A 22,640-nucleotide genomic window follows, 5' to 3' on the forward strand; every position below is an offset into this window, starting at 1 on the left:
ACTTTGCTTGTAGTTTCATCACTAGTACAAATTGTATTTCCTCTTCTTTCCATCTGACATCTTTATTTCAGAATTTCATTCTCTTGTATTACCGCACATCCTTGTTTTTTTCTGTTGTTCTCAAATATTTAGGAGTGACTGATACTTGTATGATTTAAGCAGTAGACACGACACTGACAATCCCACAGCCTTCTAACAAAGACTAACTGGGAGAGTAAATTCACAATGTGTTATAGGCACAAAAATTGCTAACAACCAAAATAAACCCCCCTAAGGATTAGATGCCCATTAATTTCAATGGGTCTGCTCTGAGTGTGACTAGTGTTGGATACAGCAATTCTTAGTTGTCTTTAGGGCCAAAAAACAACTGTATCTCCAATAAATGGGTTTGAACTCCACTCATCCGAAAGCTTTAAAAACAGGTGTGAGAATACCTATAAGATTTTTTAAATTTGGTCTGCTTTTTAATGATCAGGTTTATGCTTTCACTGGAAAAGGGGTTTTTAAATGTGAACTAACCCCAAGTCTTCCAAACATAGTATCTCAAGAATTTAAAAACAATTAGATCCCATCAGATGTACAAATTTAATCAAAACTGGCTATATCCTTTTGTTCTTCTTCAAATTTATTGTAGATGCAATCATCAGTGGTTCTACATTTTGATCCAGCAAAGCAATTCTTACATTCTTACAAGTGTACTCCAAGAAAATAAGAGGACTATAAATAAGGTCCAAAGGCAAAAATGTCGTACTTATCAGCTGTCATTGGGAAATGGAACATTGAAGCATCAGCTGACGTCAGTGGCAGAAAAATATTAACCAAGAAATTTCCAGAAAGTAGTATGTCTCTCTTCATTCTCCAAAGCTAAAGAGATGAATGTCAGCGGGCATGTGGGTGCTAACACAAAGGCTAAAGGGAGCGACGAAATGGCTTTGGTAAAGATAACCTCTGGGAAAATGGCCCGGTTAAGGAGGATAAAGTATTATATTGCTTCATGTCCCAGTTGTGACATGAAGCTCTTGGTAAAGCCTTCAGCAAATATAATATTATAAAGTCTACAGGTGAAGAAACCTGCCTTTCGCCACACTGGAGAACGCATTATTGAAGAACTTTTTTTTATGCCAGATTCTAGATGGATGTCTAGACAAGTGCAGTTTAATCTAATCTGAACACATAGGAGGCACCTAAAGGGTCATTAGACCTTTTCCCTGTCAAGTGAAACAGGCCTAGAGTGAACAGACTCACTGCAGTGTTTAGTGCGGCATTTTATGCTCAAAACCCTAACTTTGAAATGCTGGCATAGTTTTCTAACTATATATGGTAACACTTTGTATAATTAATCCTTCATTAGCTGACTCAAATGGTAACTCCGATCCAATTCTAAAAATCATTAGAGATCCTCACCCCCACCCCAAACTACAATTTGCTCAGGTTATAAATGTAAATAGACACTTTTGGTTTTAAAGCAGTGATTGAATTCAACCACTATGATGCTTTCCAATTATAATTTGTAGCAGTAAAAAAGCTATTAAAAACCCAGAGAGGTAGTTTCACCCCCTTAATGCAAGTGTAACTTTCTTCCACTGAAATCAATGGGACCAGCAGCACAATTCTATGCATGATCCTATGCATGAAATAAGCCCCACTGTGTTCAATGGGGATTACACCCTAGTAAGTGTGTTTAGGATTGCAGCCAACTTCAAGCCAGATCACGCCCTATTTTATATGTGTTGGTCACCTGGTTTCCTTTTCTAGTGCCTACACTGAGACTATAGGCAGGCTCTTTCATGTTTTCTCTGGGACTGCGAAAAGAATATTTGATGGATTTAATGAAATAATTGGCTGATTGTTTAGATTGCAATCCTATACTCAATTACCTGGGACCAAACCCCAATGAACTGAATGGGACTTACTTCTGAGTAGAGATGTACAAGATGGCACAGCTAAGTTCACATGAAGAATTGGTTTTGCATGAGAAGACTAATTTAATTAGCAGCTCAATTTTCATTTAAGTGGTCCACAAGCAAAAATCAGTGCATATTAATCAATCCACATTCTCCAAATGGTTGTTTGAATTGATATTCCCGTGTTAAGTACAGGTCTATGACGGATCAAATTTCTGTGTTCAGAAGAAATTAATCCATTTATGTGCAATGCAGTTTACAACTGTAAGATATGGAAGAAGAGTCTCAGCATCAGATTCATGTATGGGACAAATAAGCTACCCTCTCTAAATTTTTGTCAGTATGTTTACATTTTATTGGATTTTTCAAAGTGTTTATAATGGCAAAAAATAATACATCCATCCCAATATTTAAATGCAACAGCAACAACAAGCCCACTAACCCTAACAAAAAAAAGCTATTAATCCTCTTTAGTTCACCTCTGCTACCCCAAAGTACTACTTCCATGGTCTGGTGAGATGGCTTGCGGAAAAGAAATAACATTTCACCTTTAAAGGCCTCCGTTGCACCTGGCGCATGATTCTTATCAGGGTGAAATTTTAGCGCTAATTTCCGGTACGACTTTTTCAGGTCCTCATCGGAGGCATCTCTGCTCACACCCAGAATCTCATAATAGTCTTTACATTGTTTTACCCTAAAAGTTAAAGAGAGGAGCACACAGCAGCTCTTAATAAGAAATTGATCATCTGCTCAAAAAGTAAGGAGCTTAACTTTCCATTTCCCCCCTCCAAATTAACATTCAAATTAATATTGTTCTCTTATTTCCTTAACACATTCAAAAATTTTAATTGATTCTATGTAATTCAGAGGGACGCCAGTTCAGTTGTTCTCCTGGTCAGAGGTTTGGCCACCCAGCTCAACAATTTGCTACTCATCTGCAGCAAGCAGCATCTGACCCTTGCGAGTACTAAGGGTTTGTATTCAACACAGCACTAATATGCATATTCTGTCAGCGCAAGGATTTCTCCTTGTGCAGTGGAACATTCTCCCCGCTTCCTCCCTGTGTGCCCTAAATCTGTTCTACGTTTTCCCCAATACTCTGGGACATATTTAGGGACAGCATGGGGGGGGGAGAAATCTCATTGCACTAATGCTAATCCATGCACTAGTGCAAGTATTTTGTAGGATACCACCTTAGGTTGCCAAGTGCGCTTGTCCTATGTGTGCTACCACCCCTTTACAGCCAGATGACAAACAGAACTGTGGGTGCAGGCACCACCGTGGCAACCTATGTTTAAGGGACACTAGCAGGCTTTCTCAAACTTTTTTGAACTTTTGAACTCCTCTACCTTCTCAGCCCCCCCCACACACACATTGAAAGCTATTTCTTTAGCAGGCAGGGGCACACAGCCCTCGCACAAACCTGCATGTATGCAGCCTGCTGCTGTACATGTAAAGATCTGTGGACTGGGGCACTAATCCAACATCAGCCTTCAAAGAGTCCTAGAAAAGGGCATCCCTGACTCCCTCCAAAGTTCAGCCAACCAGGGAAGAAGCCGCTGTCATCAGAAATTGCCATATGTCCTCTGTCTCTTTGCAAGATGTTTGGTGGCTGCAAAGGTAAATGCCTATTGCCGGGAGGAAATTCTCGTTTATTCTCCCAGATGCCATACTTTCAGGCACCCTAACATGGAAATCACTTGCAGGGGTACAGCCTCAACAGTATCAGTTTAGAAGGCAATTATCCACTCTTTACTACACTCTGGTGCCTGCACTGCTGCCAGTCCTAATTGCCACCTCCGTTGGTGCTCCCACAGTGACACAGCACAGCAGCTCTGCTACTGTCTGTTCTAGCCTTAAAGCAGTAGTTTCCTAGTGGTGGGACAAACTCCGCTGCTAAGAAGCAGCAGGGCAGGGAGAAGTCACCTAAATTATTTCCAAATCAGGGCGCCTCTGAACATATAATTGCTCCTACCAATGATTTCTATGGTCACAATTTGCCACACATATGGAGATGCCATTGCCCTCAAAGACTTCCCTGTTTGTCTCTATAGCATAAGCAGATCAGCATGCTTATTCATTTGCGCCCCACTATCCCGAAATGAACGAGGAAGCCTGTATATACAGGAGTCCCATGTGGAACTCAGGGTCAACACATTATGCAAATGATGAATGAGTTTCCTACAATACAGGCAATCATTCAAAGTCTAAGAAAGCAACCTATATATGAACATCTGAAGCTGCCTTACATGGAGTCAGACCATTTGGTCCATCTCATTTAGTGCTGCCTACTCTGACTCACAATGGCTCTGCAGGCTCTCAGACTTCTGTAAGTAAAGCTTGTGTTTTGTTACTGAGCTATGGATCCCCTCCTCCCGAGCCTGCAAACTCCTCTGTGCAGGGATTCCTGGAGATTCTCAGTTTCTGGCCTCTTCCTGCCTCCACCACAGTGGTGTATTGCACAACAATGCACTGCATTCTGATGGGTCTAAAATCTCACTGCTGTTACTTGTGGGTGCAATCTAGAGAACTGATCCACAAAGACCAGACTTAACACAATGAAAATGCTGCCCCCAAGTGACACAACCCTTCATTACACTACAGAAAACAATTTACAAAACAGCTTGACTCTACATTTTATCCTGAACTATAACAACATAAGATGAGCCCTGCTGGATCAGGCCAGTGGCCCATGTAGTCCAGCATCGTGCTCTCACAGTGGCCCACCAAAATTTAGACATGTGCAGTTAGCTTTAAAAATCAGGTCTGTAAATAGTTTGCCTAGTTTTAGGCAACCCTCCCCGCACTATGAGTAACCGACCTCATATCAAGAAGTAGCCTTCCTCTCAAATTAAAACCAAACTGAATGGTATTAAAGGACTACACTTTTCAAAAAGCAAAACAGACAGCTGGTTTCATATATAAGAAACCAAAACTTAACTTAGACTAACAGTACAATCCTATACATGTCTACTCAGAAGTAAGCCCCACTGATTTCAATGGGACTTACTCTTAGGTAACTGTGTACAGGATTACCTCCTAAGTCTGAAGGCACATGATGCAGTTTTACTCCTGAATCTAAAAGGATCTGTCTCTGAGCACTAAAGTGAGATCCTCTAGGAATCACGTCAGCCACTGCGGAGGAGCAGAGTTCAAGTGTAATTAATAAAATGTGCCCAGCCCAATAAGTAATTAACCCCCACAACAGAAGACAAACACCACAGATCTCCAGCTTTGGGTTAATCGATGAGCAACTCTGATGCAGCAAGATGAGTTAAGAAGTCCTCCCAAAGATAAGGGATCTCCAAGAACGTCCCTGCCATCCACTGCAGCTCACCTCTTCCGGTATGAGTCTCACCAGGTGCTAAGGTCATTAAATGGGGCCCTATTCCATCTGATAATTCTGTCTGGTATCAGGTTGGCTGGCCAAAGGGGCGGGGCTTTTTCAGTGGTAGCACCCTTGCTATGGAACTCCTTTCCCAGAAGTTTAGCAGCCTTTCCTGCATTGATTCTTAGAATTCAGCAAATACTGTTTTGTTCTGGTAAACTTTTGGAAAGACCATTAATCCCCCCCTCCCCCGCTGGTTGTATGAGAAGCCTTTATCGGGAATATTAAGTTGTTTCGATGGATTTTGACAGTTACGCATTTTATTGTTTTGTGTTGTTATACTTCATCTACTTTTTCTAGCTGGTTTTTTAAAATTTTTGTTAGGTCTCTACCTTGGGTGATAAGTTTTAAAGTAATACAAATTATATGTAGTTGCTTTTTGTACACTTTTAAAACCTGTCTTAAGTTGTTTTTATTGTATGACTGCAAATCATCTTGAGACGTATATGAATTAAAATTTAAAATTAAGAATAATACTTTTAACGTATTGTACTTTGGAACATGCTTTGTTCATTGATGTATATATTGTATGCAGCCCTGAGGGGTCTTTTGAGCTACATGCAAGGGCATAAAATTCAAAAGTAATACAGGAATCACGGGAAGCTGCCTTATTCTGAGTCAGACCTTTGGTCCATCTAGCTCAGTATCATCTACACTGACTGGCAGCAGCTCTCCATGATTTCAGACAGGGGTTTCTCCCAGTCCTAGCTGGAGATACCAGGGATTGAACCTAGGATTGAACCTGGGACTTTCTGCATGCAAAGCAAATGCTTTACCATTGAGCCACATAAGCCAGACATAAAATAATGGTGGATCTGCAGGATCTTCAGCAAGAGCAGCCCAGCTGTTTTAATGTTTGTGATCATGAACACAAAGAAGGGATTTCTAAGATAAACACACCTGTCTCACCACAGATGTTGCTCTCCATGGTTACACTGATATAGTTCAACATCAGACAACAGCTGGACCCTAAACTTACCTGCAACCTCGAATTGTCCTCTAATAGACAAATAAAATTCTGAACTACACACTCACCTCTTAACTGCATCTACCTGATCTTGAGTGTAACCTTTACTGATATCCCCACCTGCCTCTCCATTGGCTGAAGGGAAGTCCCCACTCATTTTTCTAAGGTTAGGATTTGTGGATTCCTTGGGCTGGGAATGGCCATTTGATGATTTTTCACTCTTGGTGAGAGAATCAAGCAGCCCTGCAAGAAAGAAAACACAGCATGAAGTCAGATTGGTTTCCCTCTTCCAAGATTTTAACTTCTTTCATAGTCACCACCAAATGTTCTCTTCCCCCACCCTCCTTTTCTGGTCCTCTCCTACAAAGCTTTAGTACTTTCATCCAAAAAAATTTAGCTGGCTGAGAGGTTCACTCTTTTATCCAGATAGAAATAATACTGTTGGAAAAAATAGTTTTTTGATTAATCACTTAATACCAAGAAATCAACAATCTCCTAAGCTTTGAATTCATTTTCAGTCAGAGGATAAAAGACAAAGGAACAATAGAAAAAGAGCCTTATGATTAAAACAAAATACATAGAGTGATTAAAACAATATATTAAAGAGAAAGTGTCAAAGTAAAAAACTAGGTAGCATTCAATAAGTTGCAGAACCACCACCCTGAATTAATACCATTAGCAAGATCCTCAAATATCCTGGTTCAGGCCTCTAGTAACTCATATAAACTGGATTATTCTGCACAAAAAGGCTTGCTTGTACTATCACTTATCTTATGAAAATGTACCCTTGACCTGCTTCTACTATGGTTGTATTTACAAAACTGGAGGTTGAAAAAATTAGAGGTCTTAGATTATGCAGTGAACCTAAATATATTTCTTACAGTAGTTAATTCTCCCAGCACGGTTGGTTTGGTAGCACTGTCAATTCTTCAAGCACTTATAAGCCCTGCTGACTTCACTGGGAAAGAGCTATGCGCATGCTTAAAGGCCCTGTTAAAATCAATGGGACCTAGAAGTGCTTTACCTTGGCTGGACTGTTCCTAAAACGTTGTTGTTTTAAAGTGATTTATTTAAAAACTCATTGTCCATTCTGTAGTTCATGTTGCCTTATATCAGGGATAGGGAACCTGTGGCTCTCCAGGAGTTGTTGGAATCCTATTGCCATCAGCCCCAGCCAGCACGGCCAATAGTCAGGGATGATGGCAGTTGTAATCCAATGAAATCTGGAGGGCCACAAATTCTCTATCCCTGACTTGTATAGTCAGGCAATCTCAGCCAAGCAATTGGCAACAGAGTTGAGCAGCACTCAGTCTCCACAACAAAACAAAAGTCTCCTGAGCAGTTCCTTGTAAGACAGCAGGTAGATCTACATCTATAGACTTAGACACTATACTCTCATTCTGCATGTTCTTTCTGTATTATTGTTTCATAATATAAATAATTTAAGCAACTTCATCTATACAGTACTCTTTGCTGCTTGTTGCTGCTGAAAGCTTTGCACCGTCATGCTTGATCAAATCTTCTCAGCCTCTGATGATCTTGCCCCCAAAGTAAATACGTCTGTAATTAGATATGGCAATATCATGCCTTGTTTGCCATCTAAGTGACAGCAAGAGGATGCAGATAACTAGAGGGACATAAAAATTTCATAGTCAAATGACCACCCCGTTTGGGTCAAAGGAAGAATTTAAATTAGTGAGCAGCCTAAAATACAGTAAAATTTGTTTATAAAATATTCCACAGGTTTGCAAAATATCCAAAGACAATTATAATGAATGCAACTTGAACTGCTCATATCCATAATGTTGCAGAAGTCAGAAAACAGCTAAGCAAAACTAGCGGGGTGAGAGGAAGGGGAAATCATCAACAGAATCAATGGGCACCCCAGCCCCAAGTTTACTGTGCTGCATCTACCTGCAATGATGTTTTTCTGTCCCTCTCCTTACTTCAGAGGCAGGGGTATTTCAAAGAGGATGAGGAGAAAGCACCACACTCGCAGCCTGTCATGCAGACAACATCTCTGCTGGAACTTTCCCAGGTCCTGAGTCTAAGGTAGGCAGTAGTGAAAACCCAGACCCTGAATTCAGACTCACTCTGAGGGGAAAGACTGAACAGATATCAAACTCCATCGCCATTTCCACTAAGTTCCTGGACCCAAGTAGCTAGGATTGCCAACTATTGAACTGGTCCCTGTAGCTGTGCCTTTTACAGGTTGGTATGTAGATATTACATTAGCAGGTAATATCTGCATGCTATGCAACATTACACCCACTGATTTCTCAACACCAAACTGCTGTTAAAGGCACAAGAGCAGACCAGGCTGTTGTTTTTCTTTCTGGTCAGATAGCAACCCAATATCACTATTGAAAAAGATATATCCATTTTCTGGCTTTAGGGAAAATTAAGCAAAGAGAGGCCTGGCATAGTGGCATTGGAAAAAAAAACAGAGAAAAGATTATCATTACATTCAGTTATGATTACTTCTCAAACACTGTGACGCCAGCCTCCCTTTGGATTGGTACTGCTGTATGCTTTAACCCTGGCAAGGAAAAAAATCCTATATATTTCTAGACAACTGAAAGTAGGCTTTGAGGTGAATCTAATGTAGGATTTAATATCTTGCAAAACAACAAAAACAAGTGCCAAAACTAGAATGTGGATGCAACAATTTGTTTGCTCAGCATTTATAAAACAGCAAGTGTAGTCAGCAGCACTGCTTACATACCAGATCAGCCATTCACCTGATGCTGTAGAGAAAGCATTATCTCCCTGCTTGAGTTCTCTATCAGCAACAGGGACTAAAAAGGGCTCAACTCACAAGGTAGTTTTCAGCACAGCTTGGAACGTAACTTTTTAAAAGTAATAAATTACAGCTACAATTACATGGCCCCAAAAAGTAGGAATTACCGTTACAATAATAATTGCTCTGAAAGTAGCCGATTACTTTTCCTCAAAAGTAATCACTACAATTACATTTCAGTTACTTTTAAAAAAATGCCTTCAAGGTGCTGGCCTCGGCTGCTGCACATCTAAGGAGCCTAAAACAACATTAAAAATAAACACACACTTACAGAGGTAGCAGTAGAATTCCTTTTATCAATAAGATAGCAATAGTGATCTCTCCATTAATAACGGAGGTGGGGAGGGAAACAGAGGCCACTACTCAGATCTTTGCATGTCAAACCAAGTGCAATCCCTCCCACTCAGCCAGCAAGCATAAGCTCTCTCACTTAACCACTTCCTGGACCCTGCCCTGCCACACACTCACCCAAGCAAACATTTTTCCGAGATGCAAAAAAGTTAAAATACTGCAAATGCAGCACAGCAGCCAGAGAGGGTGGTGGAGGCCACTTTGTGTGCCAAGTGCAAACACAGTATTCACACAGACACACGTTGTCATCTTTCACCTTCACAGTACTTTATCTCAATTCTGCTGTTGCCTCCTTCTCCTCCTTTATCCATGTTCTTGCCCTCCTGCTCCTTTTTCCCTCCAGTCCATTCACCACCACCACCCATTTTTTTAAACAATTGTTTTCTCCACTCCAACCCATCTCACCCTCCACCTCCTCCCTTGTCGCCTCCTATCCACCCACAGATCATGAGGGAAGAGCGACGCTGCACAGAAGCCCAGTTTGAGGCACATGATTTTTCATCCACAAATCAGAGAAGCAGAAGACTTCCCCTGCTGCCCCCCTCAAGTAATGCCCAAAAGTAATGCTGGAAACATTACAATTACTCCACAAAAGTAGTAAAATTACTCCTAGTTCTATTACAATCAAAATGTAAAGGAATTACCTACTTGTTCCTCAAAACAAGTAATGAGTTACAAGTAATGTAACTCATTACTTCCAAGCTCTGGTTTTGAGGATGAATGTAATAATTTGTAAGAGATTACACAATGTAAAGAGGTGATTCACAATTGGGGAAAAAATACTCACTGATTGCAAGCATGCATTATGCAAGCAATGGCATAGATTGACCTACAGTCCTTTGCGCTGCAAGTTCTTTTCCACCCTACCAAAGATTTCAACACTAGATTTGTTCACTATCAATACATATTTGATTGTTCTACTAGTCACAGTGTAGGCTTGCTAGATCACTCTTCCTCACACAGAGCTACAGTTCCCAGAGTTCCCTGGGGAGAGGGATTGATTATTTAACCACTCAGAATTATATCCCTGTGAGGGGAATAGGGGTCTCCTCACAACTCTCAGCACCCTTAACAAACTACAGTTTCCTGGATTCTTTAGAGGGGGAGCCATGACTGTTTAAAGTAACATCATAGTGCTTTAAATGTATAGTGTGGATGTGGCACAAGAATCTGTGTAATCCAGCATCTTGTTTTCAACAGTGTCTAGCAAAATGATTCCAGGAAGCCCACAAGCAGAGCATGAAGGCAGTAGCCATCCCTAACACCTAGCATTTAGAGGTACACTTATCTCCACTTAACTATTGCTGCCATTGTTAGATTTCAGTTTACTGTATGGCGAGTGTTATTTTAAAGAGGAAGAGGTGAATGTAATATCGTGGGACTACAGGGAAGCAACTGTCACAGACGCAAGAGTGAACAAGTAGCTTCAGGGAAGGGGAAGCATGATATAAAGAAGTTGGGTTACGGAACCCCAGCACTGGAAAACCACAAACTAAGGCGTGAAGAAAACATATAGGAAACCACTGATTGGGAGAGAAAAAACTAAGCATGTCCGACATGAGAAAGGAGACTCTCTTGGGGTCAGTGGGGTCCGAGGGGAATCTGGCAGCGGAGAGTGAAAGGGGGCTATTTCTATCCCTCTGGTTGTGATGTTGCCCCCTTTCACATACGCCGCGATGGCTTCTGGGAGTTGTAGTCTCTCAGACGCAACTTGGCGAAGACTAGCCTCTCACTCCTGTCGCTCAGAACACCCAGGCAGCATTCTCAGCCGGGGCTCCCATTATTCCCCGCGCCCACCATGAATACTTTCTCGAAAGGTCGCTTCAGGGTCCGTATTCTCCCGACAAACTAGAACTGCTACAAACTTCAAGTCCCATGGTGTACTGCGTCGCCGCAGCTCATGCGCACGCGCAATAAGGTGAGAGGTCAGCCAAGCCGCCACAGGCCCCGGCCTCTAGTAGCTTCAGCATTGCCCCTTCCCTCAGTCCCGCTCACCGCGAACCCGTTGAGACGGGTAGAGGTGCTGTGCTTTCTCCAAAAAACGACGCGCTTTTTCAGTCTGGTTGGCCTTGATGGCGGCTACCGCGATAGCAATACAGCGCTCCGCCTCGTCCCTGTTGGATTCCATGGTGGCGGCAGCGGCGGTGGTGGAAAGGACCGGCGCGCAATGATTCCGTCACCCGATGATTGCGTAGCGTCCCTGCTGGAATCTCCCTAATTGTGCGAGCTATACACTCTACCGAACTGTTTGGACTAGCCGCGATATTTACTGTCGTACTGACTAGAATAGTTGGGCATGCTCAGTTAGCTACAGATGGGACTTGTGGGTGACAGTGCAAGGGAGGATTAATTTCTCAGCTGCAATTTTGGATTGGTCAAATTCGTAGTTAAAGGTTCCGCCTTATTTCTTGGCAAGGGGGCACAAGGTTGTGCTCTTTTGAATGTTCTTTAGTGCCTAATTGTATATGTTTGTCTGCTGTATAGTTGTTATTACTATTGGTCGTGGATTTTGTTGACACTCATGCTGCTGTTTTATTGCATCATCCATTTTTTTTGTTTTTGTTTCTTTGTTAGAGTTGAATGTGTGTTTTATTTGTGTGTTATCAAAAATCAATAAAATATATATATTTTAAAAAGAACTAACTAAAAATAAAGCTGATGTTGCTAAATCCAAGTCTTTATTCAGGGGTGGAATCAAAGGAAACCCACTGACAAATCTTTTGTCAGGATTGAGGTTGTAATCCTATGCCGATTTACTGGGAATACAATGGGACTTCTAAGGAAACATAATTATTTTATCCCTTCGTTCCTCCTGGCAGAAGCCCAGGATGGCAAGCAAAAACACTAAAAGCACTCTAAAACATCTTAAAAAACAGACTTTAAAATATATTAAAACAAAACAACTTTAAAAACATATTTTAAAAAATGTTCCAGCTGTCTATTTTATGGTTTCTCAAATAGGCAGAACTGGGTGTATTATAGTTGTCACCTGTGCTCAGGTTGCAAGGAGCTAGCTTAACAGGATGGCTTGGTCATCTTGCTGAACAGTTATAGTGTCATGGTAATAGCCCATTATCAAATTCATGGAGGTCTATTAATAGTTATTAGCTATGATAGCTAAATAGAACATTCATGTTCAGATGAATGTAATTGTGCTGTAAACAACGTAAGAAAAGGGGTATAGCCTTCATCAATTAATTTAATATCTTGACATCAAAAGGGCAGGACCTATAATTTTATATTAAATAAATATCAAAATGGGTGGGGCTAGGAGGCGGGACATAGAGGCCTTCTTCCTAATAACTGAAGCATTCTCGATTCCTATTGGCTGATGGGACCTGTCAAAAAATGAGATTGAGGAAAGTGATACCTTTTTTCTTCTGACACCGTGCACTCTCATGTGCATTGTAGAATTGTTCATAGTATCCCTGCAGTACAGGTAATCTATTTAGTTTTTAGCATTTTTATTTGTGGCTGTAAAAGGAAAAGTGCAGGCCAGATTCCAGCCAATTACTCTTTAAGTAGAAAATCTATCCCACCTTCTATGTTCTAGCCAGTGAGTGGGAAGTCACTGGGATGACTTGATTACTAGTAAGAGGCGCTTAATTGTATAAAAATGCATTTTAAATCTCATTTCCCAGGTTGAAATTCATAGAATACTTGCTTGCTTAGGAAATATAACTGGATTCTCTAACAGATGATGTTTAATGCCAGCACTTTGGACTGCTCCTTGAAAGTTTGGACTAAATCCCAGCGTGGATTCACTGCCCCACTGACATTGGAGCCTCCAGCTGCCACTGTTGCCATCAGAGTTCTGACTGTGGTAGGGACTGAAGAGGAGAACATCAGAAGAAGCCTTAGATGTGCAGGATCCAAAGCCTCCCATTCGCAATACGCCCCTGACAAAGGAGACAATCTACGCCAGCCCTGGAGCTGGTGTGGTTAATTTCTCCTTGAAGAGGAATAAATGAGAGCTCAGGAGGGCTTTGGAAGTAGAGGTTCCTCTACCACAGACTCTGCCTCCTCTCCAACCCCCATAGGATTGCCCTGTGAGTTGCCTGGAAAATATTTTTCTCCTCCCCCCCCCCCCCCCGGTTTTATTTAAAATGAAGGCCCAGTTCTCATGGCCTTCTTGGTGCAACGTATTAAATATCCCATCTGAGTGGATGTTTGCCTGTGGCACAAAAGGGGAGCAAGAAGCAAAAGAAGGGTCAGAAAACATAAAGGGAGTTGCACCAAACATTTTTACTCCTGTTAATCACTGTGTTTACTGTACTGGCAAAACTTACTGTTGCACGCCTCCCCAATCTCCGAGCGATGAGATTTCAGAGGTCTCTGCGCTCCCCCTGGGTTTGGTTTCCTTGGGAAGGTCAGTGGAGACTGTGGTGTCTTTATGAAATATGGTGTGTTTATTTACACACATTCCAACCTGAGCTTTGGATGGAGGGGTTCAAGGCATCAGCAGTCCCATAGATCTTTCTTTTCCATCAGGCTTAGAGATGACACCCTAAAGCCATGGTGCAGAGAGACAGCCTCTCTGCCTGCCTCCAGTTCCCAGCCTTTTTCCAGACACACTCTGCACACGGTAAAAACACAAACCTCTCCTAGCCTCCCGGGGGAGGGGGGGGGAAGCTCTCCTAAAGAGTTTCAATGACAAAAGGATCTTCCTGGCCCATTCACCAGTTGCTGGGCACCTAATAGACCCATTAACAACCTGGCCATGCTATTAGTTTAACAAAAGAAACTCATGTGGCCAGCAGAGCCAGCCCCAAGGCACAGGGTTCCAAATCAGAGGTTGGAAGGGGACCCACAGGAATCATCCATTCCAACCCCCAAACTCACAACAATATGATCCACTCCAGCTCTCAGCACTGCAGAACTCAACAGATGGTGTCTGATTGTTTTAGTGTTTGCATATGGACTCAGGCCTGTGAAGAGTTCAGAATATATGTGCCCAAGCTGGCTGTATTCTATGCAAATAAGATAATGTTAGGTCCAAACCCAACACGCGAGCCGTCACTGTCTTTCTCAGCTCGCAAACACCCGGGAAGGTGCGGAGTTGAGCGCAATTATCCACTGCCGGAGGCTATAATAATAATACACACACGCAATATTTACCTTTGCAAAGGGGACCCAGTACCTTCAAGCAAGATGCTATTCAGAAGTGGGAACCCCGTTTATTGAAAGAGCAGAGAGTTATATAGTTTCCCCAAAGATAATAAAACTGGGGAGTTTATGCGTCACTACATTCAAGAAAACTGCTAGTCATTGTAATATCAAAACATTAGAAATGGGGTGCTTGAGATAAGAAAGCTCTCAGACATTCGGTTTTCTACTAGACAAAGTAACAGTATAGATAGGAGGAAAAGGGGTGCTTTAGAATAACAAAGAAAGGCACATCTTGGTTTCTTCTTAGCTAGGGGCTTACATAGGTATGCGGCCTTGAGATAAGCAGGCAGTTGGAAGAGAACACAGAGACAGATAACGTGGGAGGAATAACTACAGGCAGAGCCATTAAATCAGAAAGATCACTCAAGTTACAACTTTACACTTGCAGGGGTATGCGTGTCAAGGCCTATAAGCATATGAATCAAGTACAAGAATGCTTTTGTGATACAACATGGCAACTTTATATGGGCCACTTTACTACTATGCATATAGATACAGGAAGGGAAATGAAATTCAGCTGAAACAGGTTTTTATTAATCAAGAGCCACTGGGAGGTCACAAGTCAGGTCACAGGGAAATAAACCGATATTAAAATCATATCAAGCCCAACTACATTTTCATCCTAACAATAATAAATATGTTTAAAATCACATCCTTTGCCAAGATTGGCCCAGATTCTCGGGGAGCAGGAAGCTGAATTCTGTGGCTGTATAAGTTATGCAAATGTGTGTCTTTTAGCTTATTTTGCATAATGTATTCTATTTCTGGCCATCCATCACAGAAAGAGGCGAGGAGATATGCAGAGTACTGAAGTCTTTATTATTCCATTTCTCATAGGCTTCTGAAATTCACCATGTATTACCAAGCCAGTCTTCGCAATCACATACTTTTGTGATTGTTTTTAAATGAATTCTGTATTCTCAGGGAGCTGGATTCTGGATCCAATCCCAAATTATTCCCAAATTTTACCTTCACCTCAAATAAATCCATTCATTGCTTCAGTCTTTGGTGGTAGCAAAAAGAGAAAATGAAAACAAAGTAGTGGTGTGTATTACATGCTCAGGAACCACTCAAGAAAATACATATGCTCTAGAGATGCTCTTGGCCTACCCAGAGAGAAGTCCGGAAGGTGACAACGAGAAAACGGGCTTTCTCTGTGGTGGCCCCCGAATTATGGAATTCTCTCCCTGATGAGGTACGCCTGGCGCCAACATTGTTATCTTTTCGGCGCCAGGTAAAAACCTTCCTGTTCTCCCAGGCATTTTAACACCTATAATTTTAAATATTTTAGCAATTTAATATTTACATCTTAACATCTTAATATTCAATCGATTTAATGCATTTTACATTTAATATTTTAGCACTGAGTTTTGTAGTTGTTTATATGTTTAATTATGTTTAGGTATTTTTGGTATAATTATTTTAAGTTTAATATATGTTTTAAATTGTATATTGGATGTTATATGTTGTGAACCGCCCAGAGAGCTTCGGCTATGGGGCGGTATAGAAATATAATAAATAAATAAATAAATTTAATAAGGACAGTGTTTAACCACATGCACCTTGGGTGTTTTTAAAAAAAGGAATGGGCAGATACATTTTATTTGTTTATTTATTTGATTTATATCCCGCTCTTCCTCCCAGTAGGAACATATTGACATGCATGTTAATGTGGATGCACAGACATTAAGGTAGGGCAGGTATCAGACTGCAGCAGGTTCTTGAAGGCAGCAGTGGGACATGGTGGCACTGCTGCCATAGCCACTGACTTAAATAGCCTCGGACTAGGGTTGCCAGATCTCCATTTTTCAGCCTGAGACTCTGGTTTCTGGGGGTCCCCTCTGGCTCTCTGGCTGACCCACCTTAATCTCCAGACTCTCAGCTTCAATTAAAAAACAAAAATTAAGTTTCTAGGTGGTCTGGTTCCTGAGATATATGCCAAAACATCAGTCGCCCCCTGTGACTGTTAAATCTGTTTAACGGATCTGTTATAGCAGCTCCTAGCAGAGCTTGGAAAAGTTACTTTTTTAAAACTACAACTCCCATCAACCCCAGCCAGGATGGCCACTGGATTGGGCTGATGGGAGTTGTAGTTCAAAAAAAATAACTTTCCCAAGATCTGGCTCTAACCCCACCCTTTCAGGATTGTAGCCAATAAGTGAAGCCAGGGTTGTGATTTTTTTGACCCAGGCAGTGCCTACACTTAATTGCAACGTGAGGAAATGGTGGCTTTAAAATCTTCAGTTTAAGTAAGTAATAATATGGCTTAAAGTTTTTTTCTCTTGTGTGCAAGAGTCAGACCCTGGGCTGTTGGAGAGGGCAGTGCTTTGAAAACCTTGGCAATATGAAAGTATTTAATCCAATACTTGCTTTTCTGGGAGTAATGCAATTCTAATCCCATGTACCTGGAGTAAACCCCATTGAATTCATTAGGACTTACTTTTGAGTAGACATGTTAGGATTGTGTTGTAATTTAATGGGACTTTTGAGTAAACAATGAAGAATTGTGTTTGTGTTGTAAATCTTTCTGTCCCTCTCCAATCCTATTTTAAAGCAATTAGGCAGAGTTTACCTAGGTATCACATTTTTTATTATGTAGGAAACTAATACTGATTTTTTAAAAAGTGTTCTGCAATGACCAACTGGTTTGACAATAAACTATTATATGGGGTGTATTTTTACAAGTGTGTGTGTGTATGGAGTCTTTCCAACAACCCTGTGAGGTAGGGTTGGTGATTGGAAAACAAGCCAGCTCACAATAAGAAATAAATCCCTTTAACAACCAATAACCATAAAACAAGTATAAACAGTTGCAAAACAGCTTAAAGTGGCATGATTCTGAATTTTGGGTTGGGTGAATGAAGTTTATTTATTTTTATTCATTATTTGATTTATATGCTGCCCTTCCTCTCAGTAGGAGCCCAGGGCGGCAAACAAAAGCACTAAAAACACTTTAAAAATCATAAAAACAGATTTAAAAATATATTAAAACAAAACATCTTTAAAAACATTTTTAAAAGCTGTGACTCCAAAACTTCTGTATTTTATTTACAACAGTCATATACTGCTTTATTGTAAAAAATCTCAAAGCAGTTTACAGAAAGAATTAAAACAATAAAAATATTGGCAAAAACAGTTAAAGACATACTGAAAAACATTCAAATTAATAAAACCAACAATGAGTTAAAAACATTTAAAAACACAATAGCTTCTACATGCATGGATAGGCTTGCTTAAACAAAAATGATTTTAGCAGGTGCTGAAAAGAGACGTCTGGCTAATGTCGATAGGCAAGGAGTTCCAAAGCGTAGGTGCTGCCACTTCATTGTTGTTGTTATGTGCCTTCAAGTCAGTTTTGCCTTATGGCGACCCTATTAATCAGTGACCTCCAATAGCATCTGTCATGAACCGCCCTGTTCAGATCTTGTAAGTTCAGGTCTGTAGCTTCCTGTATGGAATCCATCTCTTGTTTGGTCTTCCTCTTTTTCTACTTCCTTCTGTTTTTCCCAGCATTATTGTCTTTTCTAATGACTCATGTCTTCTCATTATGTGTCCAGTATGATATGTGTCCAAAGTCAGAGGAAGGCAATGGTAAACCTCCTCTGAATACCACGAAACCCCCAGGAACAGAGTATCCAAAATGCTGCCACTTTTCAGGACTGACTTCTTACAAGAGCAGAACAAGTACTATGTGGCACCCATAACATGGAAAGCACAGCTTGAACTTGGACTGGTAGCAAATCAGCAACCAATGTAGATTTCAGAGCAGAGGTATGATGTGCTGATAGGATCTCACTCATGTCAGCAATCATGCCGCAGCATTCTGCTTTAACTGACTGGCTGCATGGATGTTTTTAGTTTTGGTTTTCGATTATGAATCCTGGCTGGTTGTGGGATGCTAAGTTGTCTGCCTTACTCATAGGAATCTTGTTGTGTTTGGTATGGTATTGCATTTAGGAAAGCATCACTGTATTTTGTTTTTCATTTTCTATTTGCATTTCATTTACCTTTAACCTCACTCCCTTACATCCATCAAAGCAACAGCAGTGGTTGCATGTGCTCAGCTCAACCCCCTAAAACACATTGATGATGCACCTTGTTGGTTGCATGGCAGTTTGTTTCTTGCCCAATAGTGGTAAAAGAGAATTCACATATTTGAAAAGCTGGCTGCAGTTGTTGTTCCCAAGCTGCTGCCTGTGAAGGTAGACCAAACCAGGTGTGTTTTCTCTCTGTCAATTATTACTCACTGGAATTGGAACTAACAGGACTTACTTCTGAGTAGATATGATTAGGATTGTGCTGTTGGTAAGGCTTGACTAGGAATCCTCTGCAAAGATATCATAGCCAGATAGCGGGCCCTGGCACCTGCCCACATGCCCCACCTACCTTTCCTTTGAAGCAAATGCTGCCACGCTGTGCATGCATGCCTGCCATCAACGAAGATGGCGGCAGGGGCACGAGCCCCTTAAGGAAGCCTCTGATACCATCTTGGTTGATGGCATTCATGTGCCCGCAGCATGGTTAGCATTTACTTCAAAGGAAAGGTAGGTGGGATATCCGGGCCAGGCCTGCATGGTAGTAGGGGGTGCCTGGGAGCTGTGATCTGTGGCAGGGCTGGGGGCCAACACTGCCACAGATTGCAGAAGGGAGCACTACCCACCCACCTTAAGGAGGGTCCTTCAGGGGCCCTTGACCAGGGCCTGGCCTGGCTGCCCTCTGGCACTGGCCCTGATTATAGCAGGATTGGCAACTCCCTGCCTGGAATGCCTTGCCCTTATCTTTTAACTTGGCTGCTCCAAACTTCTTTACAGATTTGACCCTTCACTTCAGAAGACGTCTGAGAAATGAGTAAAAGTTAGAAGATTCTCTACCCTTTCTGTCTACACTGTGGGCTGCTATAAACTCACTTTGACAGCCAACCCAATTCCAGTAATAATTGACAGAGCGAAAACACACCTGGTTTGGTCAGGCAGTAGCTTGGGAACAACAGCAATTGCAGCCACACTTCCCAGTATGTCAATTCTCTTTTAACACTATTAGGCAAGAAACATCGTCATGCAACCAACAAGGTGCATCATCAGTAGCTTTAACAGGATTGAGCTGAGTGCATGGAACCACTGTTGTTGCTTCTGTGGGTGTAAGGAAGTGAGGTCAGAGGTAAATGAAATGCAAATAGAAATAGAAAAAGAAAACATAGTGATGATTTCCTAAATGTAATATCATACTAACCATAACAAGATTCCTATGAGTAAGGCAGAAAACTCAGCATCCCACAACCAGTCAGGATTACTAACCAAAAACCAAAACTAAAAAAATCCTGGCAGCCAGTCAACCAAGGTCACAGAAATCCACATGCAGCACAACCTTACCTTGAGGCCATAGTTAGGACAGAATGCTGTGGCATGACTGCTGACATGAGTGAGACCCTGTCAGCACATAATATCTCTGCTCTGAAATCTGGACTGGTTGCCGATTTGCTATCAGGCCAAGTTTGAGGTGTGCTTTCCATGTTACAGGTGCCACATAGTACTTGTTCTGCTCTTGAAAGAAATTGATCCTTTAGTGTAGGTGGCACCTACACTTTGGAACTCCCTGCCTATTGACATTAGGCAGGTGCCTTCATTGTACTCTTTTCAACACCTGCTAAAAATATTTTTTGTTTAGGCAAACCTACCCAGGCATGTAGAAGGTACTACGCTTTTGCTCTGTTTTTAATTCATTGTTGGTTTTATTATTTTGAATGTCTTTAAATACGTGTTTTTCACTGTTCTTGCTGCCCTTGGCTCCTACTGGGAGGAAGGGTGGGATATAAATCTGATAAATAATAACTGTTTTTGCCAATACTTTTATTGTCTGAATTCCTGCTATAAACTGCTTTGAGTTTTTTTATTAAAAGACCATACTTCTAGTTAAAAGAGAGAAAGACCTCAATGGATGACTGAAGAAACTCTTAAAATGGTAAAAGAAAGAAGGAAAGCAAAAGCAAAAGGAGATAGAAACACAGTCAGAACCCTAAGTGCAATAATACAGCGACTAGTACATAGGGACAATGAGAACTATTACAATAGTTATTGTACAGAAATGGAAGAGGACAACAAAAAAGGTAGAACAAGAGCCCTATTCCAAAAGATTAAAGAAATGAAAGTGAAATTTAAACCAAGAGTAGCGATGTTGAATAATCAACAGAGGAACACACTGAGTGACCGAGATTAAATAAAAGATGGAAGCAATATACTGATGAACTCTGTAAAAGAGATGCAAGGATGACAGATTCATTCATGGAGGAACCATATGACGAACAGTCAGAAATTTTAGAATGTGAGGTGAAAGCTATTCTTTAAATACTTGGAAGAAACAAATCACCAGGAAGAGATGGCATACCAGTAAAGTTACTACAAGTTACTGAGACTGAATCTGTCCAAATTTTGACAAAAAATTGTCAACAAACATGGAAAACTAAACAATCGCCACAGACTGGAAGTATTCAATATATATCTAAATTCAAAAGAAAGGGGATCCCAGGGAATGCAGTAATTATTAAAATATTGCCTTATTATCCCATGCAAGTAAAGTAATGTTCAAGATTCTACAACAAAGGCTCTTACCATATATGGAGTGAGAAATGCCAGATGTTCAAGATGGATTTAGGAAGGGAAGAGGTACCAGAGATCATATCACAAACATACATTGGATAATGGAACGGACCAAGGAATTTCAGAAGGAAATCACCCTGTGCTATATACATTACACGAAAGCCTTCTCCAGTCCCAGCCTTCTTGTGATTTTTTGGCTATTATTTCCATTTTGATTAATGAATGTGCCATGGTATTGATAATGCTTGACAAGTTCAATGTTCTACAAGTCAAATATAATAACTTTTTTTCTCTCTCCTGCTTAAGCAGCTTGGCACTAGACATGCATACAATTTCACCCTTGGATGGGTTTTCCTGACTCATAGGATCATAGCAGTGAAGAGAGACCTAAAGCTCATTTTGCTTAATCACATCCATTATGCGGTCTGTTTTGAGAGTCGGTGTGCTTCTGTAAAAGTCAAACAGTGAATAGCTGAGGTGAAAAACAAAATAGAAGCCTTTTTCATACCTTTCAGCTTTTAACCCCATTTCTTCACATGTCAAACATTATTGCTTTTACTTTGAATTTTATTAATGTTACTCATTCTCTCTCGCTGTCTCTGTCTCTTCCTTATACTACTTTTGAAGAGGATTGTGTTAGGGGCATACTACATGTGATGTCAAAATGCATCATTTGTGGTTCTGTGAATTTTCATAAAATAGTGAATAGCCGGTGCAGGGACCCCTGAACAGGACTGAGATCACAGCATGATGGGAGAGGGAGTTTAACCGTAGCCTCCCCAATCATGTTCCTGACAAACAAAATCATACATACACACACACAAGTCTCCTATTAGGCCTGAGAGGGGAGCCTCCATTGGTACCTCTGGAAGCTTATAGCTCCACGCTGCCCTCTCATTTACTTACAGATGACATGTTTCACATCACACGCAGTTTGGCCTTCAGAAACTGACGGTTCCTTTTTAGCAATGTTAAAGAAAGCCAGAATAGAACGTTTAATCTCACAGTGGATCTGGTTGCCCTTATTGTGCATCAGCGGCAGCTTGGTGCCCCGCTTTTCGGCATTCCGCTAATATGGCGGTGCCAGCAGGGTGATCAGCTGTAGCACGGGGAGCTCCAGCCACTGTGCTCCAGCTGACAGCGATCAGCTAGAGCACGTGAGCTCCACGCGCTCCAGCTGATGATCAGTTGTAGTGCGCAGGCTGATCACTGTCAGCTGGAGCGCGACAGTTGGAGCTCCCCTTGCTACAGCTGACTGTCAATCAGCTGTAGGGCGGGGAGCTTGCATGCTGCAGCTGATCCCTGTCAGCTGTAAGGCAGGGAGCTCTCACACTACAGCTGAGTAAATTTATTTATGTCTTTTACTTTGAAATGAAATGAATCTTTATTGCTCAGAACCATAGGCTACCACAATTAAACACATGTAAAAGGAAGATACAAAATACATATTAAAATACCAGTTGTATTA

General features: G+C 41.3%; 1 protein-coding gene across 4 annotated transcripts in view; it reads right to left on the reverse strand.

Annotated features, from left to right (window-relative positions):
- The window catches only part of DNAJB12 (DnaJ heat shock protein family (Hsp40) member B12), a 28,711-nt gene extending 17,001 nt beyond the window's left edge, over nt 1-11,710 (reverse strand). Inside the window, exons 1-3 of one of the 4 annotated variants that reach the window (XM_061635298.1) lie at nt 11,406-11,708; nt 6,328-6,502; nt 2,453-2,598 (exon numbers count right to left, since the gene is read on the reverse strand). In XM_061635298.1, the coding sequence (XP_061491282.1) occupies nt 2,453-2,598; nt 6,328-6,502; nt 11,406-11,538 (454 nt within the window). In that variant the 5' untranslated portion in view covers nt 11,539-11,708. Of the gene's footprint in view, nt 1-2,452; nt 2,599-6,327; nt 6,503-7,726; nt 7,867-11,405 lie in introns of those variants that run through there. The other 3 variants (XM_061635297.1, XM_061635300.1, XM_061635299.1) reach the window with 3 other exon arrangements.
- Between the last annotated feature and the right edge of the window lie 10,930 nt (nt 11,711-22,640).

This window comes from Rhineura floridana, chromosome 7 (genome assembly GCF_030035675.1).
Source record: "Rhineura floridana isolate rRhiFlo1 chromosome 7, rRhiFlo1.hap2, whole genome shotgun sequence".
In the NCBI taxonomy this organism is placed as follows: Eukaryota; Metazoa; Chordata; class Lepidosauria; order Squamata; family Rhineuridae; genus Rhineura; species Rhineura floridana.